Below are 27955 nucleotides of genomic sequence, written 5' to 3'. Positions count from 1 at the left end.
CTGAAACAAGACACTAATATTTTCAAAGAACCCTGGGAGTTTAAAAGAAAGCCATTGACTACAATCACTAAAAGATGGCTTAGGTCATTAGGCTTGGTTAAATTCATTATTTTAAATCAAAGTTTCAATAGTCCCCATAAAATAAAAATGTTCTTTCTGGCCACCTATTTTCATGTTTTTTTGTTATTTCACTCAGGCCCTTTCCAATTCCCCTTAGGCAGTAAGCAAATGATGTTCCCAGAAATGTTTGATATGAAATATACACTTTCAGTTTCTTCATGTAATAAACAGTCATGCTTCTGTAGTTTTACTTTTTATCAAACTACAAATAAATAAAATGGAAAATGAAACTATTCCAAAAGTGGAAGTCATTTCTTACCGCCTGTGTGGTGAGTTGTGGTTGTTGGCTATGGCAACCTCTCTAATAAATAGATGCTCTGAAGCTACTCTAGCCAGAGGAGGAACAGAGTAGACTGCAAGAATGGCAGCTGACATGTCATCTCCTGTGGAAAATCCATGGACCATCTTTAAGGAATACCACATTGATGAAGACGTGGGCTTTGCTCTGCCACATCCACTGGTAAGGGAGGACACTGGAAATTGGGCAAAATTATTTTCTTGTCTTGACTTACCTGGACAGGTTAGCTTCTACTGAATAAATGTGGTTCAGTAATTTCTACTGAACAAATAGATATAGAGGTACCAAAATTGGAGGCAGAGTTTAAATAAAGGGATCTCAGTTAACTTTCTTAAAATTTTCTTCCTAGAAACTTAGCCTTAGAGGCACTTCTTACTCATCTTACACAGGTACAGAGAGTGATGAGATAAGGTAACTATAGAGGTATTTTAGTTTAAGACAATCACATTTCAGGGGGTATTTTGAAGAAAATTTTTAAAAAGTAATAAATGACCCATGAGTCAAAGGGACCCCCTTTCTCAGCTGATAAACCTCAGATTGCACAAAGCATGTGTTCCTGCTTTGATGTTTTTGAGGTGAGGAATCAAGCAACTTTGTGTTGTATTAATATTGTTTGGTATTTACTAAGCCTGAGTTTCAGGCTTAGAGAGAGTTAGACCTGCTAGACCTGCATGCTTTTTTCACAGGTTTTGCTATAAAGGGCAAGGCATTAGAATAAAAGTGTGTCTTAAGACTACAGTTTCCTAAGTTATCTTCCCAAGAATGCTATGAAAAGCATCTTATCTTTAATATCTTAATCATCACACACTTTTATCTCATTTTTAGCAATTTACAAATATTAACTTACTCCATCTTTACAACCATCCTGAAAGGTATGTATGTTATTAATCTTATTTTCCTGATGAGAAAGTAAGCCATGCAGAATTTAAGTAATCAGCCAAACTCACACAGCTAGTAATAACAGGGATAGGAAGTGAGTCTAATCAGTCTGGTTCCAGAATCCATGGTCTGAAAACCATTATCTATTATGCTACAGTGCCTAACTCAAGAGAAGGGGAGAACACAAGACATTATTTTTGTTTTTGGTTATTGTTTGTTTTCCTACTCTTGCTTTTAATGAAATTCATGAGATTCCAGGAGAGGATTTCTAGGAGCCAGTAACACGTTGTGACGATGCTGTATACCAGGAGGTATCTGTTTACTTGTGACTGGAACAGAATCCAGACTCTAGAGACAACCTTTAAGTGTGACAAGTACATATTTTAGTCAGAATCTAACTATACTTAGAAATCACATCTAGTAAATACCTTGGTTAATATAGGAAAATCTAAAGCAAATTCTTTGTCGCAATCTAATTTTCCTCTTCACATGATTAAGTTAAGTGAAGAAAATGAAGCAGATGTTTTAATTTTATTGCTAAAAGCAACTGGCTTACTTTATATTTTCAAATCAATAATATTCAGACTTACTCTCTCTTCACAAAAGTGCACAAGTGCCAAGACTGGATGTTTTGAGGAAATATTTATCAATGGTACAAAAAAAAAAATCTTTTTCAGAAACTACAAAGTGTCATATCAAATTTATTCTCTATTTCCCTATAAAGTTGGTTCTCTTATAAAAGAAAATAATCACAATAATTATGTGAATGAGTAAGTGAAAATTGTTCAGTTGTGTCTGACTCTTTTCTACCCCATGGACTGCAGCCCGCCAGGCTCCTCTGTCCATGGAATTCTACAGGCAAGAATACTGGAGTGGGTTGCCATTCCCTTCTCCAGGGAATCTTCCCTACCCAGGCATTGAACCTGGGTCTCCTACATTGCAGGCAGATTCTTTATCATCTGAGCCACCAAGGAAGCCACAAGTAATTATGTAGACCTCTAAAACAGATTTCAAGGGGTAAACCCCAAAACTAAAGCAAAATAAAACTCTTCCTGAGCTATTTAAAAAACAATGTTGCTACTTGAGATGCCTATGAAATTAGATTTAGTATCCTGAAACAGGATGAAAACAAAATTAGAGGAGATCTTTCCTGGAAATTAGAGGTTCAAAAATGTCCATTTCATCTCATAATCTATCACCTTCCAATTGTAAAGCAAAATAATTTGTCTTCTGATTTCATGTAGATGCAAAATGCATTCTCTCATCTAGCAGGAGTTGAATGGCCCTCTGTGTTACCCTTTATTAATTTATAATATATCATTTAGACATCCTTTGAACCAGAAGGAATATTATTGATTAAATTTTACATTTATTGAAAGTTCTGTCCAATAAGACACTAATCTGGACACATAATAAAGTACTTCTGTTATTTGGGGAAAGTAGCCCCAATAAAAATTTCGGACATGCTACACATGACACACATGAAACACAGAATAAAGAAAATATGTATGTATTACTAAAATCATCAGAGCACAGTAGTTTTGTGATTAGGGAGAAAAAATTCAGAGCAAATACAAGAAAAGTGATTATCTAGTGAATATACTGCCTGGATCTTTCATTCCTAAAAATTTTCCCTGACTAAGTAAGTCTAGCCAATTCCCTGCAGCCCCTGAACAGGTTTGAAGTTTTTGTTACATTTGTCTTCATATTTTATAGCTTCCTTATAATATTAACTTGGTTTTGAAACTTAAAGCCTCACTCACCTTGGTTTCAGGTAAACTCAATTTATGCTCTCTCCCCTTAATTCAGTATCGATGCCCCCAAGAGCACATCTGGAAGGAGCTTAATGAAGAAGGCCTGGGGAGTTTTCAGGACTCTGAATCTCATTTCAGGCTGTGACCTAGTATTTTTGTTTCTATATTTTCCCTTAAGACACGATTAGAAACAACACCCAGGGAGGCACTTATTAAAAACAAAACCCAATTGAGTAAAATTTAAAACGTCATTGGCTTCCTTCAGTGATTCATGAAATGGGCATCATGCCAACTAGCAGGAAGAAAAGTACTCTGAGGAGCTGTACAAAAATGAAAGACTTTTATAGGCAGAAGAGAGCAGAAACAAGGAAGTCATTATCTCCGCAGAGAGTGAATTGGTTGTATCGAGGTCACATTCTTTAGAGAAAAGCAGGGTTCTATGAGCAGATCAGTTCATTACTGCTGGCCAGGGGATTCCAGATTGACTGGTTTAGGATTCCACTCTGGGAGAGGCAGAAATTGTAATTAAGTATGTCTCCATTTAGTGACATGGGACTTAAGTTACTCCATTCCGGGTTATTGGGTCTTTTCTTTTTAAACTTTTTATTTTGTACTGGAGTATAGCCAATTAACATTCTTATAATAGTTTCAGTCGGTCAGCTCAGTTGCTCAGTCTTTGTGATTCCATGGATGGCAGCACGCCAGGCTTCCCTGTCCATCACCAGCTCCCGGAGCTTGCTCAAACTCATGTCCATCATGTCTGTGATACCATCTAACCATCTCATCCTCTGTCGTCCGCTTCTCCAGCATTCAATTTTTCCCAGCATCGGGGTCATTCTTCAGCATCAGATGGCCAAATTATTGGAGTTTCACCTTCAGCATAGTCCTTCCAATGAATATTCAGGACTGATTTCCTTTAGTTTCAGGCAGACAGCAAAGGGATTTAGCCATACCTACACATTTATCCATTCTCCCCCAAACTCCCCTCCCATCCAGGCTGCCACATAACACTGAGCAGTCTTATTTATAACACTCTTTTATTTGGATTTCATTTTTATGTACTTGACCAAAAATTTGCCTGTTGTACCAAAGGAAACAATCAACATGTATACATATATATATATCATATATACATATATACATGCACATATATACAACATATATACAGCATCTCTTGCATATCTAGTACTGTGGTAAGAAATACAGAATTAAAAATATGATAAAATCCTTGCCTTCAGATAGTGAGATGTAAAAAGAGAAAACATCTTTTAGAAGTTGGAAATCCTTATGTTTGAATTATAATGAACTATGTGCACAAAACAAGCCATAAATCTTCCTGAGCCTTGCTTGTCTTATTTATGACATGGAGATAACTTTGGGGGCCATTATAATAATTAAACAAGAAATAATTAAATGAAAAATTGAAGCAAAACTGCCTCATTACTGACATTTAATAAATCTCATTTTCCTTCTATTCAAAAACAAAAACAAAAAAAATTTAACATCTAGCTGAGAAGGTAAAAATATAGCAGACAGCAATAAATTACTTAGGGCTTCCCTGGGGGCTCAGCAATAAAGAATCTGCCTGCCAATGCAGAAGACTTAGGTTTGATCCCTGGGTTGGGAAGATCCCCTGGAGAAGGAAATGGCAACCCACTCCAGTATTCCTGCCAGGGAAATCCCGTGGACAGGGAAACCTGGCAGACTAAGTCCATGGGGTCTTAAAGAGTTGGACACATCTAAGTGACTACACAACAATAACAAATCAGTTAATGTGAAAGGGTATAATTCATAAGATTCCTCATCGGAGGCATACCTATAGAATGGAATAGTCAGGAAGATTTCAGTGAAATGTGTCAAGGGATCTTTGCAAAGGAGGCAGATGAGAGGAAGAAGAGGAGCACAGAGAAGGTCCTGCACTCTTCGTGTGCAGGTGACAATGCGTGGCCTGGTGGCCCTAGACAGGTTGAGTGTGTGTTGGCATTGCATGGCATCGGTACAGAGGCAACATGGACCATCAGTGGAGGCACCACTGTTGGATAAGACCTTCCACTGGTGAATCAAAGCCCTGTTTCTTCTTTTTAAGGAGGACCTACCTCATCCTTATGATGCCTGGATCTCTATTGCTAGAAATCTGCCTGAACTTATCAAGAACAACCAACTACGTGTGGAAGTTGAGAAGGTTTGGAAAAAAATATTACATGTTTTCTATTTCAGCTTCTTAAAAGCATTAACTTGGTTTTGTGGCACTCACATCACACATTCTGAGTTGAGTCCATCTCTCCATTTATTCTCAGTTAGCAATGCTCAACATTGATGGCCTCCGAGGCCACAGGGCACAGCGCCTGGCACACTTGGTTCTGGGATACATCACGATGGCGTATGTGTGGGGTCGAGGCGATGGAGACATCCGAAAGGTCTGGAGATTTTCATATATTCTTTTATGCTAACACAACAGACTGACATCCAGTTGACATTTAATGTAAACGAACTCTAAGGGTATTGTCGAGGCATTTGTGAAGCTTGAGGATCTTGTGCTGAGGAGTTGCCTAACAAATATTTGGGGGAATGGATGGATGCTTGAGCGAATGGTTGCAAATGATTCACAGGCCATTAGAAAGTCAAGAATACAGCCCTGATTTCCTCTGGCCCTTTAGGTGGGCTTTGTTCTCTCTATGCCCAGATTACGTCCACATCATCACAAATCTCAAATGTAAGGGTTTAATAAGTACTGGGCTTAAGTTATGAAATGAGGAAGAGGCAATGACATTGGTTTGGTTTCACAGGGCCCTTATGTAGAACAGTTAATCTTTTGACACCCAGAAAGCAGAAGCGAAGGTGAGACATTTCAAAGGTTAATACTAAAAGTCGTGTTTTCATTAGGTCTTGCCAAGTAATATCGCTGTTCCTTACTGCACACTGTCTGAGAAGCTGGGACTGCCTCCTATTCTACTTTATGCAGATTGTGTCTTGGCAAACTGGAAGAAAAAGGATCCCAATGGGTATGTAAACAGTGATTATAACAGGAATTAAAGGTGTTCACAGTATTTTAATCAAAAGGGAAATGGTCATTTGTTTAATCTTTGGCAGCATGGCTTTCTTCTCTGTTGTTAAGATGTAAAAGATACGTGCATGTGAGAGAGAGAGGTGTGTTGTCAACATACAATGAAATGTACGTATCTTAAGTGTTCAGTTTGATCAGTTTGACTGGCTTCTTTCGAGATTCGACGTTTCAATTTTAACTATTGAGTGGAATCAAAACATCTTTGGCAGTAGAGGTGGCAACGTCTGGGCTTTCAAAAGAGTCTGCTTAGAATCCTGGCCTTTCCTAAGCACTGAGTAACGGATCTGCTACAATGAAGGGTCGGAGGCTCTAGGTGTGTATCCGAAGAGGCGTGTTCTAGATGTGGGAGTACCGCCAAATGACATGATTTGATCTTGAAAATTTCTTATTAGTAACAAGGTTTCCAACTGGTTTTGACAATCCACGTGTGTTCCTTGCATATTTAATTGTTTCTTTCACTTATAAAGTCCTAAATTAAATGTTTGTTACACCTACTTGACAAATATTGAAAAAACACACTTTTACATTTTTATGTATTTTTTTACCTTTGCTAGATCAGTAGTATTAAAGGAAATAACTCAAAACCATTTAATTTTTACATTGGTTTCCTTTCCATCTTCCAATTGATCCACGGCTTCACGGCTGCTCTCCTAAGGCCTATGACTTATGAGTAAGTACTCCATCTTTTTCATTTGAAGAATTACTGTTACTCAAAGTAAATAAGGATGTATCACTACCCTCCAAGTGTATTCTTTTAAAAGACCAATTGATTTTAGGCAAAAAATACAAAAATCTTACTTGTATATACAGATGATACCTGACTTAAGGATGGTTCAACTTAGGATTTTTTGACCTGAGGATGGTGCAAAAGTGATATACGTTCACTAGAAACTCAGTTTGAATTTTGAATTTTGGTCTTTCCCTAAGTAGATGTACAGTACATACTCTCCTGCGATCCTGGGCAGGGCAGTGCAGCTCCCAGGGAGCCCCACTGTCAAGAGGGTAAACCACTGATACACTTACAACCATCATGTACCCAAACAACCATTCTGTTTTTCACTTTCAGTATTCAATAAATCACAAGAGATATTCCACACTTCACTATAAACTAGACTTTGTGTTAGATGATTTTGCCCAAATCTAGGCTAATGCAAATGTTCTAAGCACATTTACGGTAGGCTATGCTAAACTCTGGGGCACCCAGGCGGGCCAGTGGTAAAGAATCCAATCTGCCTGCCAATGCAGGGGACACAGGAGAAGTGGGCTCGAGTCCTGAGTCGGGAAGATCCTCTGGAGGAGGAAATGGCAATCCACTCCAGTATTCTTGTCTGGAAAACCCCATGGGCAGAGGAGCCTGGTGGGCTACAGTCCTTGGGATCACAATGACTGTGACCCCAAGGTCACAGTGAGTGAGACAGACACAACTTGAGTCAGACACAACTCAGCAGGACCACAAGGCTAATATTTGATAGGCTAATATCTGATATTTGGTAGGTTAGGTATATTGAATGAATTTTCAACTTATCTTCAACTGAAGATGGATTTATTGAGATATAACACCATTGTAAGTTTAAGAAGATCTGTAGATAAATATAATTAACATACATACATATATACAAAATGCACATACATCTGTGTATCCATGACCCTATGATCTCAGTGGCCAGAAGTAATAAAACTATTCTTTTTGACCCAATTCTTACTATTTTTGGCCTAGGTACTTAACAGAGGCTAAGAGCTAGGGAAGCTAAAGTAAATACAGGAATAAGCTTACCCTCATGAAACTGGGTTAATTTGGAGGAAAGAAGATTTATGTAAATTGCTATATGATCAAGAGAAGAATTAAGGAATTAAAGGACAATGAGTTCAAGTGAAACAAAAGGCACAAGGAAAGAATCCTACAGCAAAGAATTTAAGCTGGATTTGGAAGAGTGACTAGGCATAGGTTAGAAGAAGGAAAACCTGGGACTTCCCTGGTGGTCCAGTGGTTAAGATTCTGTACTTCCAGTGCATGGCATGTTCCCTATCCCTGGTTGGGGAACTAAGATCCCATGTGTCATGTGGCCAGAAAAAGTAAAGGAAGAAGAAGGAAAAGCTGAGCATGTTCACAGTGGAGGAAACAGCAAGAATGAGGGCTTTGAAATGACAAAAATCTTGGTGCATTTTCAGAATTGAAGGAAGGCTAGTGTCACTGTTACATCATAAATAAGGAAGGTAACAGTATAGGAAGGGGATGAAGAAATAAACTATAGAAATATTACATAGGACTTTGGGCTCCGATAAGGGGTTAAAACAGTGTCTTTAAAGGGGAAGCTATGGAAGGTTTTTATTTTTATTTTATTTTTTTTGTTTTTTTTTATTTAATTTTATTTTTAAACTTTACAATATTGTATTGGTTTTGCCAAATATGGCATTGAAATACGTATAATATCATATATGGAACGAGTCGCCAGTCCAGGTTTGATGCACGGTACTGGATGCTTGGGGCTGGTGCACTGGGATGACCCAGGGGGAACACATGTATGGAAGGTTTTTAAATGGGAGAATGATATCGCCAGCCCCATTGAGGCTGAAACCGATGAAATATCTTATTCAATGAGCCCCAGGAAATTAGGTGCGAAAATGGTTTGAGACCATACATTTAACTGCCATGAAACTCAGAGGTGTACTGATGCTGAGACCATATTTGCATCAACACAAAATTTCAGTGCAAAAGAAAATAAGGTGTAATAAATTATTTGAATTTCCCAATCAATTCCTTTGTAAGGCAGGATATATCACTGAGAAATTGAGTCAGGCTCACAGATAAAGTTATGGATATTATGTTTCTTTTATTCAAAAATCTACTTTTGTAAATCATATCTCACAGATATCTCTATAAACCTTGAGTTTATAAATCTATGAAAAATTGATGGGATAATAGAAAAAGAAATGCTCTTGAAGTTTCTAGTTTCAAGTTCTAGAATGGAATTTCAAGTTCCAGCTAACATTAATATTAATATTAATTTTCCTAACATTAATATTCCTAACTACATAATGGATATAGTAAACCTGCCATACTTATCTCACAAGATTATTTTGAAAATGGAGGGTAAATAAAAGTCTTGAAAATGAATAAGAATCCAACAAATAGATCAATATTGTTACTAAATTTTTTTTCTTCTTTTTAGCTTTTCTTTCTTTTATTTTTACTAAATTCTTGACTTTCTGGATTAATTTTCTTAGGAACATGGACATTCTGTTCTCATTTCCTGGTGGGGACTGCGGCAAAGGCTTCTTTCTGGTTTCTCTGTTGGTGGAAATAGCAGCTGCCTCTGCACTCAAAGTATGTCAGTCCAGAAAAATGTGAATTTTGATTCACTTAAGCAGAACAAGTACTTAACAGCAGAATGCTATTATGCATAAACTAACTTGATCCGGACTGAATAGAGGATTTTATGACTGAATTGGAGATAAGGGATCACCTGGTACAAATAAATACTTTATTTTTTTTGTCTCTTCTAAAATATAAAATGTAAGAGCCATATAAGTAGAATCAAATTTGAAGCCCTAAAATAAGAGAGAAATACTTTCAACACAACTTGCCATTGGAAATTTGTCTCACAGTGACAAAAAGCTAATGATTTTTTGCCTTAGAGATAGAAATACACAAAACTATATAAACTTATCTCTAAGTGATAAATTAATAAAGACAAACCCAAGTTTAATTAAACATATAGAAATTAGTCAAACAATCCAAGGGTATCCAATCTAAGAAAGAAATGGAAATACCAAATTTAATTTGGGCATTAAGATTTAGAAGAACTTTATTCTATGCCAATATTTATTTATGAAATCTGAAGTGTTTGTCTTCATTTTTTTAAAGGTGATCCCCAGTATATTTGATGCAGTACAACGTAAAGACTCAGATACTTTGCAGAAAGCACTGCTTGAAATATCTTCCAGCCTGCAAGAAGCCCTGGAAGCGTTTTCCCAAATTCATAGCAAGTATCGTGTGCCTTGCAAATGCTAGACCATGCTCAGATGTTTCTGGTTATCTAGATGTAGACTTGCAGAGAAATGGAAGCAAAACCAACTCTCATATAGTGGGTGTGTTTGTGCTTTCTTTTATCTCAAGGAATTATTATATGTACTTTCCATATAATGGTGGGTTTTATTATGTTCAGAGAATCTAAATTTTGAGAGAGAAGATAAATGACCCAAGATGATATAAGTAGTAAATAGGGAAGACAGAATTCCACTAAAATTAATGGAAAAACTTGCCAAAGGTGCAGGATATGTTAAGTTCTGAAAAACTTAGCTTCTGCTTGATAAGAACTCTCTATGAATTCTGCTTTTACGGAAGTTAACTAGAAAGCCATCTAAAACAGCCATGGGGCTCGAAAGTTATCATAAAATTAACAGCTAAAAACAATAACAAAAAGAGTACATAAACAAGAATTTGCAAAAGGAAATGTCCCTTACTGGATGTGCCTAACAAATATGTGACTGTGTATCACTGGGCTTTGGCAAGAAGATTGGCCTTCAAACCAAAGACATTAGCAGGCTTTAGGGAGGGACACCCAGAGATGTGGTCCCTAGGGCTCCTGGAGGTTTTATTTTTATTTTTTGTGTTTAGATTTGGGGTTTCTTTATGTAAGTAATTTATCAGTTATGCCCCAGGAGAAACATGTTGCTGTTGTTTAGTCTCTAAATCGTGTCCGACTCTTTTACGATCCCTTGGACTATAGCCCACCAGGCTTCTCTGTCCATGGGATTCTCCAGGCAAGAACACCAGGGTGAGTTGCCATTCCCTTTTCCAGGGAATCTTCTTGACCCAGGGATCCAACCCGCATCTCCTTCACTGGCAGGTGGATTCTTTTCCGCTGAGCCACAAGGGAAGCCCAGTAAACATATGAAGCATCCTTAAGTAAATGTTGGCAGTTTAATTGGTCTCCTGAGGATAAGCGGTAAATGGGCCCGGGCTCTTTGTCACAAAATGTGTGTTGCTCCCATAGTAGATCCCATTCAGTGTACACAGGTGATGATAGAGGACAGGTGAGTGAAGCTTGACCTCAGGAAATTTTTCTGCACAGACTGACATGGCACCTTTCTTGTGTCCTATACTGAAATCCAGGATCAGTTGTTTATAACACCTTGATTTTTCCCAATATATCTGATGCTACTTAATTAGCTGTATCTCATCTTTTTTGTTTTGTTTTTCTTTTTTTAGAATATGTGGACCCAAACCTATTTTTCAATGTTCTTCGAATATACTTGTCTGGGTATGTAGCCTTATGCTTGGTTCTGTTTTCACTTAGACAATTAACAAAAAGAAGACAACAAATTTCCACGGATGGTCCCCACTATCAATCCAGTTTAAGAAACAATTTATATCCTAAACTACATGTTGCAAGAAACAGTAGGCTATTCTCTTGGTTACTACTTAGGCAGGCACACACTGGAGTATGGACAAGAAAGCTAGTCATTTTAAAGAGAGTGAAATAACCTTTGGTAGTGAAAGATAAGATTAGACTTATAGAATCCTTATGCTGAATTTGCTCAGAACCATATTAATTATTACTCTCTTGCTTGAACATGAGTAGAAGTGGGAGTATGGGAGAAGTATCATGAAGCCTAGCTCATTTCACCTTCCACTCATCCTCTGTTGCAAGATTTTACATACAAAAAATTGGCAATTGATAAAATACTGATTATTCTTCCCTTCCTGATTTAGTTGGAAAGGCAACCGCTTGCTGCCAGAGGGTCTGCTGTATGAAGGCGTCTGGGACACCCCAAAGAAGTTTGCCGGAGGCAGCGCAGCCCAAAGCAGCATCTTTCAGTGCTTTGATGTTCTCCTGGGCATTCAGCACACTGTTGGTGGAGGTGAGCGACAAATGGCAAATGACCAGCATCGCTTAGACTAATGGTATAGTTTCTAAAAAGTACCTTCCCATCAGCATCTTAACTGAGCTTATCAGACACTTTTATAAGAATCAGTAGAGACTTTACTACAATCATCTTATTACACCATGAAGAAGCAGAAACTGAAAGAGGCTCATAAACAGACTCCCTGGTAATCAACTAAAAAGCAGGGAAACCAGAACTCAGACCAAGTTCAACACCATCTTGATCTTGATATTTGAACATGTTTATGAGGTCTGATTGAGTGGTGAAGCCAATATCGCATGTCCTGAACATGTAAGGTCAGATTTAGGAGAATCTGCGAATTCTGAGAATCTGAGAATCTGCGAAAGAGAAAGTCTGCGAATGAGATGAGACCACAAGCAGAAGCTGGAGAGTGGAGAGGCTTGGCACTGTTCTAGTTCCCCGACCTACCACCCAGGGAGCCCAGGGCCAACACGTGCACCAAAGTTTAAAGATGAGCCACGTTCATTATATTCCTTCTAGGGGATTAAGGGAGCAGAGGAAGAGGCTCCAGGAAGAACTTCTTTCTGCTTTTCTTTCTTTCCTAAACTTCTATTTTCCTAAATTTCTAAGGGTAAAGCTTTGGGTTGCATGACAGTAAGTTTTTTTTTTTTTTTTTTTTTTTCTGAGCTCATTCTCTTATTTTAAAATGATCCCTTTAATTCTCTTGGACTCAGCATCATGGTCTATCAAGTATAGTACATCTACCTGTCCTTAGAAGGATCAAATACACTAGGAACATGAGAAAGGAAGCAAAACAAAAATATAATGAATGAGTTTAGCTCATATGGTTTTTAGAATTAAGTGTATTTTGCAGTAATTACCATTACTAGTAGCAAGATTAGTAGGATGCTGACTTGATGATTATAAATTCATGGCCACCCACTCTGGCCCCACTTGGCCCTCCCTCCCTGGACAGGAGACTGCTTCAGATTCCTTACTAACTCATCTTTGTCTTCAGTCCCTTCAGACTCTGCTGCTGAATTTCTCCAGGAGATGAGAACATACATGCCACCAGCTCACCAGAGCTTTCTCCTCTCATTAAAGTCAAAGCCCTCGGTCCGTGAGTTTGTTCTTTCAGAAGGCAATGCTACCCTGCAGGAAATTTACAATAAGTGCGTGCAAGCTATGGTCTTCTTGAGAAACTACCATTTGCAAATAGTAGCTAAATACATCGTGATTCCTGCAAGCCAGCAACCCCAGGTGGAAGGAAACTCGGAAGAAGAAAATAGAGGAACTGGAGGCACCAATATCATGGAGTTTCTGAAGACTGTAAGAAGTAAAACTCAGAACTGCCTGCTGAAGGAAGAATAATTGTAATCCAAGAAAGTAAATTTTTGGTGTATTTTGTTTATTTTGACATGTTAATTATCACTGTCCATTATATCAGAAATAGCATTGACATTCATCATTTGAGGAGAGGAAAATGAAACTTATGTCCATACAAAAGGCTGTACAGGGATGTTTATTGCAGCTTTATCATAATCACCCAAACTTGGAAACGGAAGATGTCCTTCCATGGCTGAATGGATGAACAAATCGAAGTACATCCTGACAATAGAATATTATTCAAGGCTGAAAAGAAATGAGTGCTGTGTGACAACCTAGAGGGGTGGGATGGGGTGGGAGGAGGATTTGAGAGGCAGGGACATATGTATACCTATGGCTGAATCATGATGATTTATTGCAGAAACTTACACAATTTTTTAAAGCAATCATCCTCCAATTAAAAATAAAATTTAAAAATTTTATAAAAAAGAAATGAGTGTGGTGTATTTCTTCCCAGTTCAGTAAAAAGTGTTGAAAATGAACTTATTTACAAAATACCAACAGACATAGACTTTGAAAGCAAATTCTGGTTACCAAAGTGGAAAGGTGGTGTGTGGGGGGCGGGGGTGGTGGTGGTGGTAAATTAAGAGTTTGGGATTAACATATACACACTACTGCTGCTGCTGCTGCTGCTAAGTCGCTTCAGTCGTGTCCGACTCTGTGCGACCCCATAGACAGCAGCCCACCAGGCTCCCCCGTCCCTGGGATTCTCCAGGCAAGAACACTGGAGTGGGTTGCCATTTCCTTCTCCAATGCATGAAAGTGAAAAGTGAAAGTGAAGTCGCTCAGTCGTGCCCAACTCTTAGCGACCCCATGGACTGCAGCCTACCAGGCTCCTCCATCCATGGGATTTTCCAGGCAAGAGTACTGGAGTGGGGTGCCATTGCCTTCTCCGTGAAGTCGCTCAGTCGTGTCCAAATCTTAGCAACCCCATGAACTGCAGCCTACCAGGCTCCTCTGTCCATGGGATTTTCCAGGCAAGAGTACTGAAGTGCGTTGCCATTGCCTTCTCCCATCATATACACACTACTATATATAAAATAGAAAATCAACCTCAAACTATTGTAGAGCACAGGAAAATCAACTCAATATTCTGTAATAACCTATTGGGGGAAAGAATATGAAAAAGAATAGGTATTACGTATAAGTGAATCATTTTGCTCTACTCCTGAAACTAACTATGGTTGATTGTAAATCAACCATACACCAATATAAAATTAAAAATATTTTTAAAAAGAAAAAAAAATAAATGAGTGATCAAGCGATGAAACGACATGGAGAAACACAACATGCATATGACTAAGTAAAAGAGGTCACTCTGAAAAGGCTACAGACTGTGAGATTCCTGCTATAAGACATTCTGGAGAAAGGTAAAAACCATGGAGGCAGGAAAAGGATCAGGGATGGCCAGAGGTTAGGACAGAGGGAGTGATGACCAGGAGGAACACAGAGGATGTTTAGTTCAGTGAAACTACTAGAAAAATGCAGGAAGAGAAAGAAGAGTGTTTAAGAATAGCAGCATAGCAAGGTCTACTTAGAAAGCCCACACAGCTCAATATGACTGAAGCATAAAAGAAGAAAAATGGTGATGGGTTGATTAAGCTAAATTATGACTGGCTTCCAGGGCCATGCAACAAAAGAATTTCAGTTTATTGTGAAAACAAAATGAATACTTTTAAGCAGAGAAATGACTATTATATTTTTATATTTGAATTCTATTTAAGTGAAGCATTGCCCACTATAAAGGAAAGTGAAAGTCACTCAGCCGTGTCCAACTTATTGCAACCCCATGGACTATATAGGCCATGGAATTCTCCAGGCCAGAATACTGGAGTGGATATCCTTTCCCTTCCCCAGGATATCTTCCCAACTCAGGGATCAAATCCAGGTTTCCTGAATTGCAGGCAGATTCTTTACCATCTGAGCCACAAGGGAAGCCCATTGTAAAGAAATAAGTATTTAAAAGACTCTGGTAGTAGTTGGGGAAAAAATTGTAGGGGTAGGATAAAATGGGGAGTGATCATAAAGGCATGGTGATGAGTTTGGAGCTTGTAAAATTCATCCAAGCCTGCAATGATGGTAAAGTATTCTGGGGTTAGATTTGGGGCAAAGTTTAAAGATTAGAATATATAATATTTCAGTAGTAAATGGCTATTGAAAATGATGGCAGTGGAATTGGAGATAAGGGAAACATAAGAAATATTACGGCAGTAGGAGGAGCAAGACCAGAGTTCTATTGGATAAGATGGAGAGACAACTTTCAGGTCTCCAACTGGTGAGCTAGAGCCATCTTCATGGACCTTCAGCCCATGTTGTCAGATAGGGTCTTGTCTGCAGAAGGGTCCACTCTTGGCTTCATGCTCAACTGTTTCTCTTTTGAAATTCTGAATAATTTTGAACAAGAGTCCTTATGTTTTTATTCTTCTCTGGGCCCCACAAATAATACCACCAGTTCTGAAAGATACCATTCACCAAGACATGGAATAGGAGGGAAAGATGAGCCTAGTTCTTATCATCAGAGAATAAGTAATAAGTAAGCCTTGAATTGGAGAAGGCAATGGCACCCCACTCCAGTACTCTTGCCTGGAAAATCCCATGGACGGAGGAGCCTGGAGGGCTGCAGTCCATGGGGTCGCTAGGAGTTGGACACGACCAAGTGACTTCACTTTCTCTTTTCCCTTTCATGCATTGGAGAAGGAAATGGCAACCCACTCCAGTGTTCTTGCTTGGAGAATCCCAGGGATGGGGGAGCCTGGTGGGCTGCCATCTATGGGGTCGCACAGAATCGGACACGACTGGAGCGACTTAGCAGCAGCAGCAGCAGCGAGCCTTGAATTTATCTCTTGGCAGTAGGTTCTCTGCTCAAGCCCTTGAACCTTGATGCAGGTTTTCTAAGTGTTTTCCCGGGTCTTCATGAAAAGTATACGGCACATGTTGGATGCATTAAGGTATTTCTTAGGAAGCTTCTACAGCAGTCCAGTAAAGATGTCTAGTAGGTGACAGGAGAGATACAACTAGAAATGAAATGTTGGTAGTCCTCAGCTGGAGATGATGGTTGAAGTCTGAAGAGAGATGACCACCCAAGGAGAGGGAAATCAGGACCTGAGCTAGGGAGATCACCAGTGGTAAACTAACTAGAACAACAAGAGAGAAAAACCCAAAAAGGGAAGCCATGCCTTCATGGTTAAAGGCAACGATTTTGGCTCCAGATGGCTCCAACCCTGACACAAACACTTACAAAGAAGTATGACCTTTAGGCTCTTACTTAACTTTCCCATGCTGCGGTTTCCTCAACTGAATGATGGGAATATTAGTGACTGACTTACAGGGCTGTTTGGGAAGGTTAAATCAGATACTCTATGGACGATGCTTACCTTAGGACTTGGAACAGACAAAAACAATCGCTGAGTGTTAACTGTCAGTTTTTTTCTTTTTAGTTTTAAATACAGTCCAACCAGAAGGGATATTTTTCATTCAGTTCAGTTCAGTCGCTCAGTCGTGTCCAACTCTTTGCGATCCCATGGACTACAGCATGCAAGTCTACCCTGTCCATCACCAAGTTCTGGAGCCTACTCAAACTCATGTCCATTGCATCAGTGAGGCCATCCAACCATCTCATTCTGTGTCATCTCCTTCTCCTCCTGCTTTCAATCTTTCTCAGCATCAAGGTCTTTTCCAATGAATCAGTACTTTGCATCAGGTGGCCAAAGTATTGGAGTTTCAGCATCAGTCTTTCCAGTGAATATTCAGGACTGATTTCCTTTAGGATAGACTGGTTTGATCTCCTTGCAGACCAAGGGACTCTTAAGAGTATTCTCTAACACCACAGTTCAAAAGCATCAATTCTTCAGTGCTCAGCTTTCTTTATAGTCCAACTCTCACATCCATACATGACTACTGGAAAAACCATAACTTTGACTAGATGGACCTTTGTTGGTAAAGTAATGCTTCTGCTTTTTAATATGCTATCTAGGTTGGTCATAGCTTTTTTCCCAAGGAGCAAGCATTTCATAAGAAAGTTCAAAAGGAGAAGAGAGCTTTAAAAAAATTAGTAAAGCAAAATGCCATATGCTTGAATATGTTATTGTTAATTGTTAATCAGAAAGGACTAGGAAGTTCCATTGAATTTATGAACAAAGAAGTAATTAATGAGCTGTACAGAATAACCTCAGTGTACTGTTGTTTGGGCTGATGGAGTTTGATAACTCAGGTTTTAGACTTAATCAACTTGAAACTAAAACTAAGTATAACTGAAATTGTACCAGAAAACAAGTAAATGATATCCTAAATACTTCCATTGTGAATGCTCTTCTTCTTTTTCTGAACATTTCTTGGTGCATTTCCAAAAGACCCTAATACCCAGTTTAAGAAAAGGGGTAACTTTGTTGTATACTGAAATTATAATAATTCACCCAAAAGCTGATTCTAGAACCCAGGACTCTGAAATGGCAAGCCTTACTATTGGGAAAGGAAGTTCTTAAACACAGTTTCCTCTTGGTAAATAAGAAACATATCAAACAAATCTTCATGAGGTCACTGTGTTCCCTGTTTCAGAGTACACCTCTGGTCTGGGACTTCAGTGGAGTTACAGAACAGCACAAACTTCTACTTGGCATCAAGACACCAAATCCAAAAATGAGATGCCAGGAGAGATAATTCATTTCATAAACATTTATTGAACTCTAGACACCGGGCTTGCTGCTAAAGGAAAATACAAAGTTGGGTTAAATATGGCTTGGTCAAGGAACTTACAATCTGATAGAAAAGATTAGATAAATACAGTGTTTGGATGTTAGTAGCTGTCAAACCAGGTTTGCCATGATGCTTGAAACATGATGTAAAACAGGTTCAAGGTGATAGTAGAATTTTGCACAGCTAGAGGGTATTTAGAGGTCAGGTGAAGGACATCCTTGAACGCCAGGCCAAGGGCATTTGAACTTTGACTTACAATGAGGAGTTCTTAATGATTTTGCGGCAGAACCTGAGATGTTCAGTGACCCACAGGTTCCATGGGCCTAGACCTTGGAAGTAAGAAAGGTCAAGATTGACCATGCAGACTGGAGTACATGCACATAGAACTGATGGTTAAGATCAGGTGGAAATTCGTAAGAATACTGAGGTGGGGAAGTACTTACAGTAATACTGCAAATATCTATACACTTTGGTCTGAAGTGGGAAAAGAAGTCAGCAACTAAAAAAGAAAAGATCCAGTCAGGAAGAGAGGGGAAAAAGCTACAAAAAATATCATATGAAAAATGGATTTCTAGAAAGGGGGGAGAACATGAAGAAAATAGCATTTACTGTTACCCATCTGATAAGTGCTTCAGTTAATGTTCCTCATTTACCCACTGAGATTAACACTACTATTTCCTGCAGATGTAGAAACAGAAGCTTAGAATTCTAAGCCACTTGTTAGAATAGCCACACAAGCTAATAAGAGATGAGATAGAAATTCCCACTCAGGGAGTCCTGGCGATTGGGCAGAGTGAAAAATTCTGGGCTGAGAGGCAGCAAGTCCAAATTCTAGACCAATTCTGATGGCAGCCCCATCAGAATGACATATGCTAAGTCACTTCCCTCCCACCAACCTCAGGATTTCTTATGTTTCCTGAGAGTTTGAATTAGATTATGTAGTCTATAATGTTCTTTTCACTTTGGGCATTTTGATGCCAAGCTTTAATAACGTTACAATAAATTCTTATGAGAATACAGAGAGAATGGATGAAAAATAGCTAGACCAGCATAAAAAACAAACAAAAACCTGTTCCTTCTTTTTAATCTGAGATTGAACGAAAGAACAAGAAGATGATTCAACATATACAATTTGATAAATTGCATTTAGGAGGCATAAGAAACTGATCTTCAAAACTGGATGGATATTGGTCTAAGAGGAAGTAAGTGAGTGAGTGAAGTCGCTCAGTCGTGTCCTTCTCTTTGTGACCCCATGGACTGTAGCCTACCAGGCTCCTCTGTCCATGGGATTTTCCAGGCAATAGTCCTGGAGTGGATTGCTATTTCCTTCTCCAGGGGATCTTCCCAACCCAGGGATCGAACCCAGGTCTCCCTCATTGTAGACAGACACTTTACTGTCTGAGCCACCAGGGAAGTAGATAGTTTTAAAGGAAAGGAAAGTGAAGTCGCTCAGTGGTGTCCAACTGTTGGCGACTCTGTAGCCTACCAGGCTCCTCCATCCGTGGGATTTTCCAGGCAAGAGTACTGGAGTGGGTTGCCATTCCCTTCTCCAGAGTTTCTTCCTGACCCAGGGATAGAACCTGGGTCTTCCACATTGTGGGCAGATGCTTTTACCATCTGAGCCACCAGGGAAGTCAAATAGTTTCTAAAAATTACTTAATTTATTTATTCATCTAATTTTTTTTTTTTTTTTTTTAGCTGTGCTGGGTCTTCGTTTCTGCTTGCGGGCTTTCTCTAATTGCTGCCAGCAGGAGCTACTTTTTGCTGTGGTGCGCAGGCTTCTCATTGCAGACACTTCTCTTATTGCAGAGCTGTAAGGTATGCGGCGGAGAAGCAATGGTACCCCACTCCAGTATTCTTGCCTGGAAAATCCCATGGACGGAGGAGCCTGGTGGGCTGCAGTACATGAGGTCGCTAGGAGTCGGACACGACTGAGCGACTTCACTTTGACTTTTCACTTTAATGCATTGGAGAAGGAAATGACAACCCACTCCAGCGTTCTTGCCTGGAGAATCCCAGGGACGGGGGAGCCTGGTGGGCTGCTGTCTATGGGGTCTCACAGAGTGGGACACGACTGAAGCGACTTAGCAGCAGCAGCAAGGTATGCAGGCTTCAGTAATTGCAGCACTCAGGCTCAGTAGTTGTGGTTCATGGGCTTAACAGCTCTGAGGCACATGGGATCTTCTGGGAATTGTTACATGAATTATCAGAGCACTTCCTACTCTCAGCTTTTGGACTTATCATAGAGAAACGGAGGGAGGAGAAGATGTGTAAGGACAAGTCAGCCTCCAAATAAGTTTGTTGATAACCTGGCCACCTAAGTTCAGGGTCCAACTGGACCAAAATGTAGAATCTTTGGAATTTTCACAGTGCAAATCTATCATCTGGAACTTATTACTGGGCTCCTTGTTTCAGTGAATTCAAACCATCATGGCACCTTTTACAGACAGCCTTGCAGCCTGATCAAGTGAACAGAGAAATAGCTTGGAGATAAAGATAGCTCAGCTTTAGTCCATAATTAGTGGAGAGGCAATGGACAGGGTTATTTACATGTGTGTACTTCAGTTTACTAATCTGTAAAGTAGATCTGGTAGTACCTGGTTCATAGGTAAAGTCACCCATTTTAGAGGTGGATTTTCAAAATATGTTTAATAAACATAGAGGGTTAAACAGATGATACATTAGGTTTTTCTTGAATTTGTTAATATCTGCTACCTTGTTTATCAAACTTCATGAAATATATATTCTCTGAGTGTCATTGAAGTTTTTAAAAAAATTAAACAGTATTTCTTAATGTCACTCAAAGTAATTATAATCTTGGAATATGCTGTTCAAACTACACACAGAACCCTTCAGAGGTTCTGATATGCCCACAGAGTCCTTGTCCCCCTCTACTCATGGCAATCACTGACATGTCTGTCTGAAAGTAACTAACTTCTGGTTTTAATAGTTTATGCCCAAGACCCAGTTGTTAAAGATCATCATGGACCAGGTTCTGTCAGAGTGTTTGGGATCAATAAAAACTCTTGTTTATTTCCCTTTTTTCTAAAGAAGAGCAGATTTGTCTCTGGGTTTAAAATCAATCTTCTTGTATTCACATGTATGAAAAGAATTTGTGTGTGTGTGATGTGATTTTGTTTGCCTTGTTTGTTTTAACCAGCAGTCTTTAACTGTTTACTCAGCTTTGTGTCAGAGAAAGTCCATGGTAGTGTGGAATTTAACCTCAGAACAAGGTTCTCCCCTGTTCCTGAGACAACCGGACAACTAACTGCGAGGAAGAGATGCTATTCTGAAGCTCCCTTTGTCTTTGACATATTTGGAGCAGTTGTCTCTTCAGCAGCAGTCTCGGCACAGATACTTCAAACAACATTATGGAGCCTCAAAGTCAGGATTTGAAGACAGCACCATTCTTGACTTTAGGAAGATTTCACGTTTCTGAAGATTATGGCTTTCTTCTCCCAAGTCCTCTGGTAAGGCTAGGGTCTTAGAGCAAATCAGTGTAGTTTTCTTGAGATGCTGATTTGTGTGTTTGTTTGTTTAATGATGTAGTCATTAAGAGAAATGCAACATAAATGCCAAGTCTGTGATGTGGGATGGATAATACAAATAAGTGCAGGTTGCTCAGTCATGTCCAACTCTGTACAGTCCATGGAATTCTCTAAGCCAGAATACTGGAATGGGTAGCCTCTCCCTTCTCTAGGGGATCTTCCCAACCCAGGGATCAAACCCAGGTCTCCCGCACTGCAGGTGGATTCTTTACCAGCTGAGCTACCAGGGAAGCCCAACAATAGTGGAGTGGGTAGCCTATCCCTTCTCAGTGGGTCTTCCTGACTCAGGGATTGAACCAGGGTCTCCTGCATTGCAGGCAGATTCTTTACCAACAGTACAAATAAGGCACAGGGTGATTACCAGCAAAGGCAAGTGAGACCTACAGCAGCGAGAGAGCAAGTGAAATGTTTTAATGTCATGTTTTTGTTTGTTTGCTTGTTTTTCAAATAGATTTCCAGTCATTCCAGTGATTTGAGAGCAACTGTGCAGTTATCAAAAAGAGAGAGAGAATTAGATAAAGATCAATTATATGATCCCTGGGTCTGGAAGATCCCCTGGAGAAGGGAATGGCTATCCCTCCAGTATCCTTGCCTGGAGAGTCCCGTGGACAGAGGAGCCTCATGGGCTACCCCAGTTAATGGGGTCACACAGAGTCAGACATGACCGAGTGACTAAGCACTAAGGCAAGAAATTCAGTTTACCTTGCCTGGCTGCTTCTGCTGCTGCTAAGTCACTTCAGTCGTGTCCGACTCTGTGCGACCCCATAGACTGCAGCCCACCAGGCTCCCCCGTCCCTGGGATTCTCCAGGCAAGAACACTGGAGTGGGTTGCCATTTCCTTCTCCAATGCATGAAAGTGAAAAGTGAAAGTGAAGTTGCTCAGTCGTGTCCTACTCTTAGTGACCCCATGGACTGCAGCCTACCAGGCTCCTCCGCCCACGGGATTTTCCAGGCAAGTGTACTAGAGTAGGGTGCCATTGCCTTCTCTGATCTTGCCTGGCTAGTGGTAGAGAAAAGAGAACACAGTGGACCTCAGGTGTCCTTGAGGATAGCAGGAGGGATTAGATATTCACAGATATTGCTGTGAAGAGGAAAAAACCTTTGAGAACAAACTGAAACTATTTCTTATTTGTTCTTAATGCAGTTCCTTTTCAACACTGTTTAAATCTTTGAATGTGGTTGAGATCGAAAACGTTAAAACTGCAAGAGTTCTTAGAAACTGAAGACCAGAAGTGGTTTGCCCAAAGTCGTATTACTGGAAAAAGCAGAAGTACTCAGGACTCTTGATTTCTTTTTTTCTACTATGTTATAAATAGGGCCAAGACTACTCAGCTAAAAATCTAGAGATCCAATGTTACAATCACTGCAATCATTTATTAGATCCAGTTTTTCCTTCTACGGACCTAATTGGTGATTTAATCATGATTAATGATTGACCTAGAATTTAATGAACTTTTATGGAATTCCTACTTCTGAGTGTGATAGAGGAATACAGATGAAGATAGGATCTATTTGCTGATCCCCAGTGCTACTCTGTAGAGCTGTTAGTTTTGAAATCAAGCCACAGATCTGCAAGAAACTTGAGCAGTAACAGTAATGACGCCAGGGTGTTAGATGACAGTTGCGGCCCCGAACACTGGACTGTGTTCCCGACCCTGCCACTAGGCTGACCAAGAATGTCCATTTGCTAGAGGCCAAAGGGGATTCCAAGAAGCAGGATTTTCTATGCTAAGCCAGGAAAGTCCTGAACAAACCAGATACTTGAGTCATCCAAAGTTTTACTTACTAACTCTTGTGACCTACAATGAATCATCAGCATTGCCTGACCCTCAGTTTTCACAGGCACTGGAAGAGATCTAGCCCCACTCCCACTGGACTGCTATGGAGCATGGAAGCACGTTCATAAATCCAATGGACTGCTAGAAGCCAATTTGCCTGACCCTCAGTCCAGAGCTTATTCAAAATTTCTTTATGTGTATATAACTTGATTCAGGCACATTCAGATCATCTCTAGTTCACAAGAAAGAGCCAATCTACAGGCCAACACTCTCTTATTGGGATTAAATATATACACTGAACTGAGAAAAATAATATTAAAATTATTGTGTTGGCTGAAAAGCTTTTTCGGGTTTTTTGATAACATTTTATGTGGGAACATTGGGTGGGGCCACCATGATGTGTTCCCATTCTTTGCAGTTTCCTTTCTTATAAATAAGAAAACCAGATGAGAAAAAATAACAACATCAAGTGGTTGTGACTTTCTGAGAAAATACAAGACCCCATCTGCCCTGTGGTCTGGTTGAAGCATACTCCTTTGAAGAAATTTCCATTCTGGAACTCAGATAGAAATTTCCTGGCAAACTGGACCTGTTCTCAAAGTCATTTGTCCGAGTTTTAAAGATTGCAAGTCTTTGTTTCAGTTTTAGTTCTCTCTCCTAAACACCTCCCTTTCTGGGAAGAGGTATGGGAAGAGTGTTGACACCAGAATCTGTCTCACATTATTCAGCTGATCAGAAGAGAATCCCTCACTCATCCCTCACTCACCACCAAATAAATAGCCGTGGTGTCACAACAGATCACAAATCGAGAAATATCAGCCTGGTTTTGCTAAGGGCTTTGTTTGCTTTTAGGAAAGTGATCGGGTGGCTATTCCATTATGTAAATCAGACCAAATATGCCCTTCCGGCAAGCTTGGTTGTTTACCATAAATACTTAGAGCATGTGAGTATAATTATGTACCACAGGTAGTAAAGATCATTATGTTCCAATGATTGTAATAGCATTTTTAGGTAAAGCTAATAAATACAGGAAATGGTTCTGATTTTTATCAATAACAAAGAAGAAAAGAAAGCACAGTCAAACTAATGAATAAGCAATCATTCTGGCTCTGCGGGAAAGGGCTGACTTGGTTTAACATACTCTACCCTACTGTTTGTATAAACTCTCAAACATCTGTAGGGTCTAACATTTCAGTAAGGAAAATGTGTCTCTTTTAGTCCCATAGGAAAGCCACAAAAATTGCTTGCCAGTCATGTAATCTGTGCGTGCATGTGTTTGGGTGGGTGGGTGGGGAGAAATTTTTCTTTAAAGAATTTGAGCAAATCAGCTGGGCAGGAAAGGAGGGACCAAGATAGATGATAGTAGATTAGATTGGGGCAAGACCAAGGGAACTCAAATGTTAGGCTCAGGAATTTGGATTTCACACATCTGGTAAATGTCTTCTGCAATGGCGTATGAATGTACTCCTAGCAGAAGGTTAAGTGCAGGCAATATTCTGACAGTGATTCCTGGATTGTGTACTAAAATTAGCTGGGGAGCCTAAATAAATACTGATGCCAGAACCCTAACCAGTAGTTAAATCGGAACCTCTAGGCTAACTAGCTCAGTACTTGTAAGTAACAGAATCTATAAAAGACAGTGGAGGTTCATATGAGCAATGAGAGTTTTTGAAGGTTGTTTTTGGAAAGAAATGTGTTCCTAACTATGAGAAACGGTGAGAAGGGCTTGCGTGCATACTAAGTCACTTCAGTCGTGTCTGAGTCTTTGCGACCCCATGGACTGTAGCCCACCAGGCTCCTCTGTCCATGGGATTCTCCAGGCAAGAGTACTGGAGTGGGTTGTCATGCCCTTCTCCAGGGGATCTTCTGGACCCAGGGACCAAACCTAGGTCTTTTAAGAAAAATAAGTATACCTATACTCTCCTGTAAAATTTCAAAGCACTTGTGAGAAGCAGTGGACTCCAGCTGTTTAGAAGGAAGAGTAGAAAAATTATTAACACAGAAGACTATAGTTTTCAAATGAAAAGTAGAGGTAGGAAGAAATCTAATATTTCCTTGAGAAAAAACTACCATTATTTACTAGTATCTGAGCTATATGCCTCACCATGTCAAATGAGATTTGAGGCAACGATGGCTATATTTAGTTTAGTTTAATCGCTCAGTCATGTCCAACTCTTTGCAACACTATGGACTGCAGCATGCCAGGCTTTCCTGTCCATCACCAACTCCCAAAGCTTGCTCAAACACATATCCATGCTTTATTTTATTTATTAAATATTATATTACATATATATACATGGTTTATTACTTACTACATAGCCATATAAATGGTTATATTACCAATAGATATATTATTATTATTATCTACTATATTGCAGAGATACACACAAAGAGATCAGATTTCAGAACCCTGAGTGTAGATTAATACAGAAAGGTGAGTTTGGGGGTGGGGAGGGTTGGACAGGATGTGGATTTCCGTGCCAAAGTTAAGAAACCAAGAGAAATGTGAGGCAAGCCAATGGGGAAGTGGTTGGACAATGGGGATAAAAATGGAGAAAAAGAGGCCAAGATGGTCCTAGAAACTGGAATCCGAAACAATGAATCCACTCAGAGTTTTTCACCCTCAGGGTATCGAAGCTGTAGAAAAGCTTAAGACAACACGGGGAGAGCTGAGCTGAGAAAGGATGAAAAAATCATGCACCATGGAAATTACATATCTGCTATTCTCAGTCAAAATGAGGCTCTGGAAGTGAATTAATTTCCTAGGGCTGATGTCAAAACTACCAAAAATATGTTGGTGGCTTAAAGCAAGAGAAATGTACTTTCTTAGACTTCTGGAGGGAAGAAGTCTGAAATTAGGGTGTTGGCAGCACACTCCTGCCCCAGCAAAGTCTCTCGGGGAGAATCCTTCTTGGCCTCTTCCATCTTCTTGTGGTTCCTAGTGTCCTTGCTCCCAGCAGAAGGACTCCACTCTCTGCTCCATCTTCACATGGCCTTCTTCTCTGCTCTGCAATCTTCCTCCCTCTCTCTCTGTCTTCTCTTATAAAGACACATGTCATCACATCCAGGCTTCCCAGGTAGCGTTAGTGGTAAAGAACCTGCCTGCCAATGCAGGAGACATAAGAGACGTGGGTTTGATCCCCTGGGTTGGGAAGATCCCCTGGAGAAGGGCATGGCAGTCTGCCCACTCCAGTATTCTCACCTGGAGAATCTCATGGATAGAGGAGCCTGCCGGGCTACCATCCACATTGTCGCAAAAGACTCAGACACGACTGAAGCGACTTAGCACACATCATCACATCCATGCTAATCCAAGGTGTTCTTATCTTGTGGTGACTAACTAAATGATATCAGCAGAAACCCATGTCCAATTAAGGTCACATTCACAGTTTCCAAGCAGACATGTCTTTTGGGGAGAAAAGGGTTGGCACAAGCCATTAGGCTCACTATAGGAAGTGAGGCAGAAAGATGAACAGTTAGAGAAATGGAGATCCTGGGAGATGGAAACCAAAGCCTTGTTAATTTTTTTTTTAATAATTATTGATCAATTGATTTTTGGGGGGCTGCAGTGGGTCTTCACTGCTGTGAGAGCTTTTCTTTAGCTGTGGCAAGTGGGTTTCTCCTTGCGGTGGCCTCGCTACCTGAACACAGGCTCTAGGGTGCTCAGGCTTCATACTTGCAGTCCACAGCATCTGGAGCACAGGCTCAACAGTTGTGCACAGGCTTAGCTGTGTCACAGCATATGGGATCTTCCCAGACCAAGGATTGAACCCATGTCTCCTGCATTGGCAGGTGGATTCTTTACCACTGAGCCACCAGGGAAGCCCCAAACATTTGTTTTGCCCTGAGACCGCCAGAGCTGACCAGACAGGAGGGTAAAGGGCAATAAAACGTGACGGTGCAAAGCACAAAATGATCAAGGAAGTACAAGGGGACTGTTAAATATTGACTGGTTTTGTCAGCATATTATTAACTTGTGTTCACCACTCTATGATCTCAATGTTCTGAAAAAACTGAAGAGTATTCACATGCTCTGCTGAAAATTGTAGCTTTAAGATCAGAGAAAAGCTGGAATATGAGAAAACACCTCATGAGCAAAGGGTAGACAGCTAAGCTAGCCCACATGAGCTCAAAGTCCAGCCTTGTTTTTCAAATGTGAGCACAGTAATTACATGACCACAGTTATATGGGAAAGCAGTCTCCATGTCAGCAAATTTGGAAAACTCACCAGTGGGTACAGAACTGGAAAAGGTCAGTTTTCATTCCAATCCCAAAGAAAGGCAATGTCAAAGAATGCTCAGACTACCGCACAATTGCTTTCATCTCACACGCTAGTAAATGCTCAAAATTCTTCAAGCCAGGCCTTAGCAATACGTGAACCGTGAACTTACAGATGTTCAAGCTGGTTTTAGAAAAGGCAGAGGAACCAAAAATCAAATTGCCAACATCTGCTGGATCATCGAAAAAGCAAGAGAGTTCCAGAAAAACATCTATTTCTGCTTTATTGACTACGCCAAAGCCTTTGATGTGTGGATCACAATAAACTGTGGAAAATTCTGAAAGAGATGGGAATACCAGACCACCTG

General features: G+C 39.9%; 2 protein-coding genes across 2 annotated transcripts in view; both read left to right on the top strand.

The window, feature by feature from the left end:
* Positions 1-385: 385 nt before the first annotated feature.
* On the top strand, positions 386-13727 carry IDO1 (indoleamine 2,3-dioxygenase 1). The gene is made up of 10 exons (XM_055567022.1): positions 386-580; positions 5138-5233; positions 5349-5468; positions 5935-6053; positions 6771-6785; positions 9341-9440; positions 9981-10098; positions 11328-11379; positions 11832-11980; positions 12984-13727. Exons 1-10 carry the CDS (start codon positions 482-484, stop codon positions 13334-13336), a joined length of 1221 nt encoding a protein of 406 aa, XP_055422997.1. The 5' UTR covers positions 386-481; the 3' UTR covers positions 13337-13727.
* Positions 13728-16282: 2555 nt separating this feature from the next.
* The window catches only part of IDO2 (indoleamine 2,3-dioxygenase 2), a 72383-nt gene continuing 60710 nt past the window's right edge, over positions 16283-27955 (top strand). The window contains 2 exon segments of the mRNA XM_055570037.1: positions 16283-16299; positions 21369-21513. Of these exon segments, the coding sequence (XP_055426012.1) occupies positions 16283-16299; positions 21369-21513 (162 nt within the window).

The sequence above is a fragment of the Bubalus kerabau genome, chromosome 2 (genome assembly GCF_029407905.1).
Source record: "Bubalus kerabau isolate K-KA32 ecotype Philippines breed swamp buffalo chromosome 2, PCC_UOA_SB_1v2, whole genome shotgun sequence".
NCBI classification, from domain to species: Eukaryota; Metazoa; Chordata; class Mammalia; order Artiodactyla; family Bovidae; genus Bubalus; species Bubalus kerabau.
This window is presented reverse-complemented; position numbering and strand designations above follow the sequence as displayed.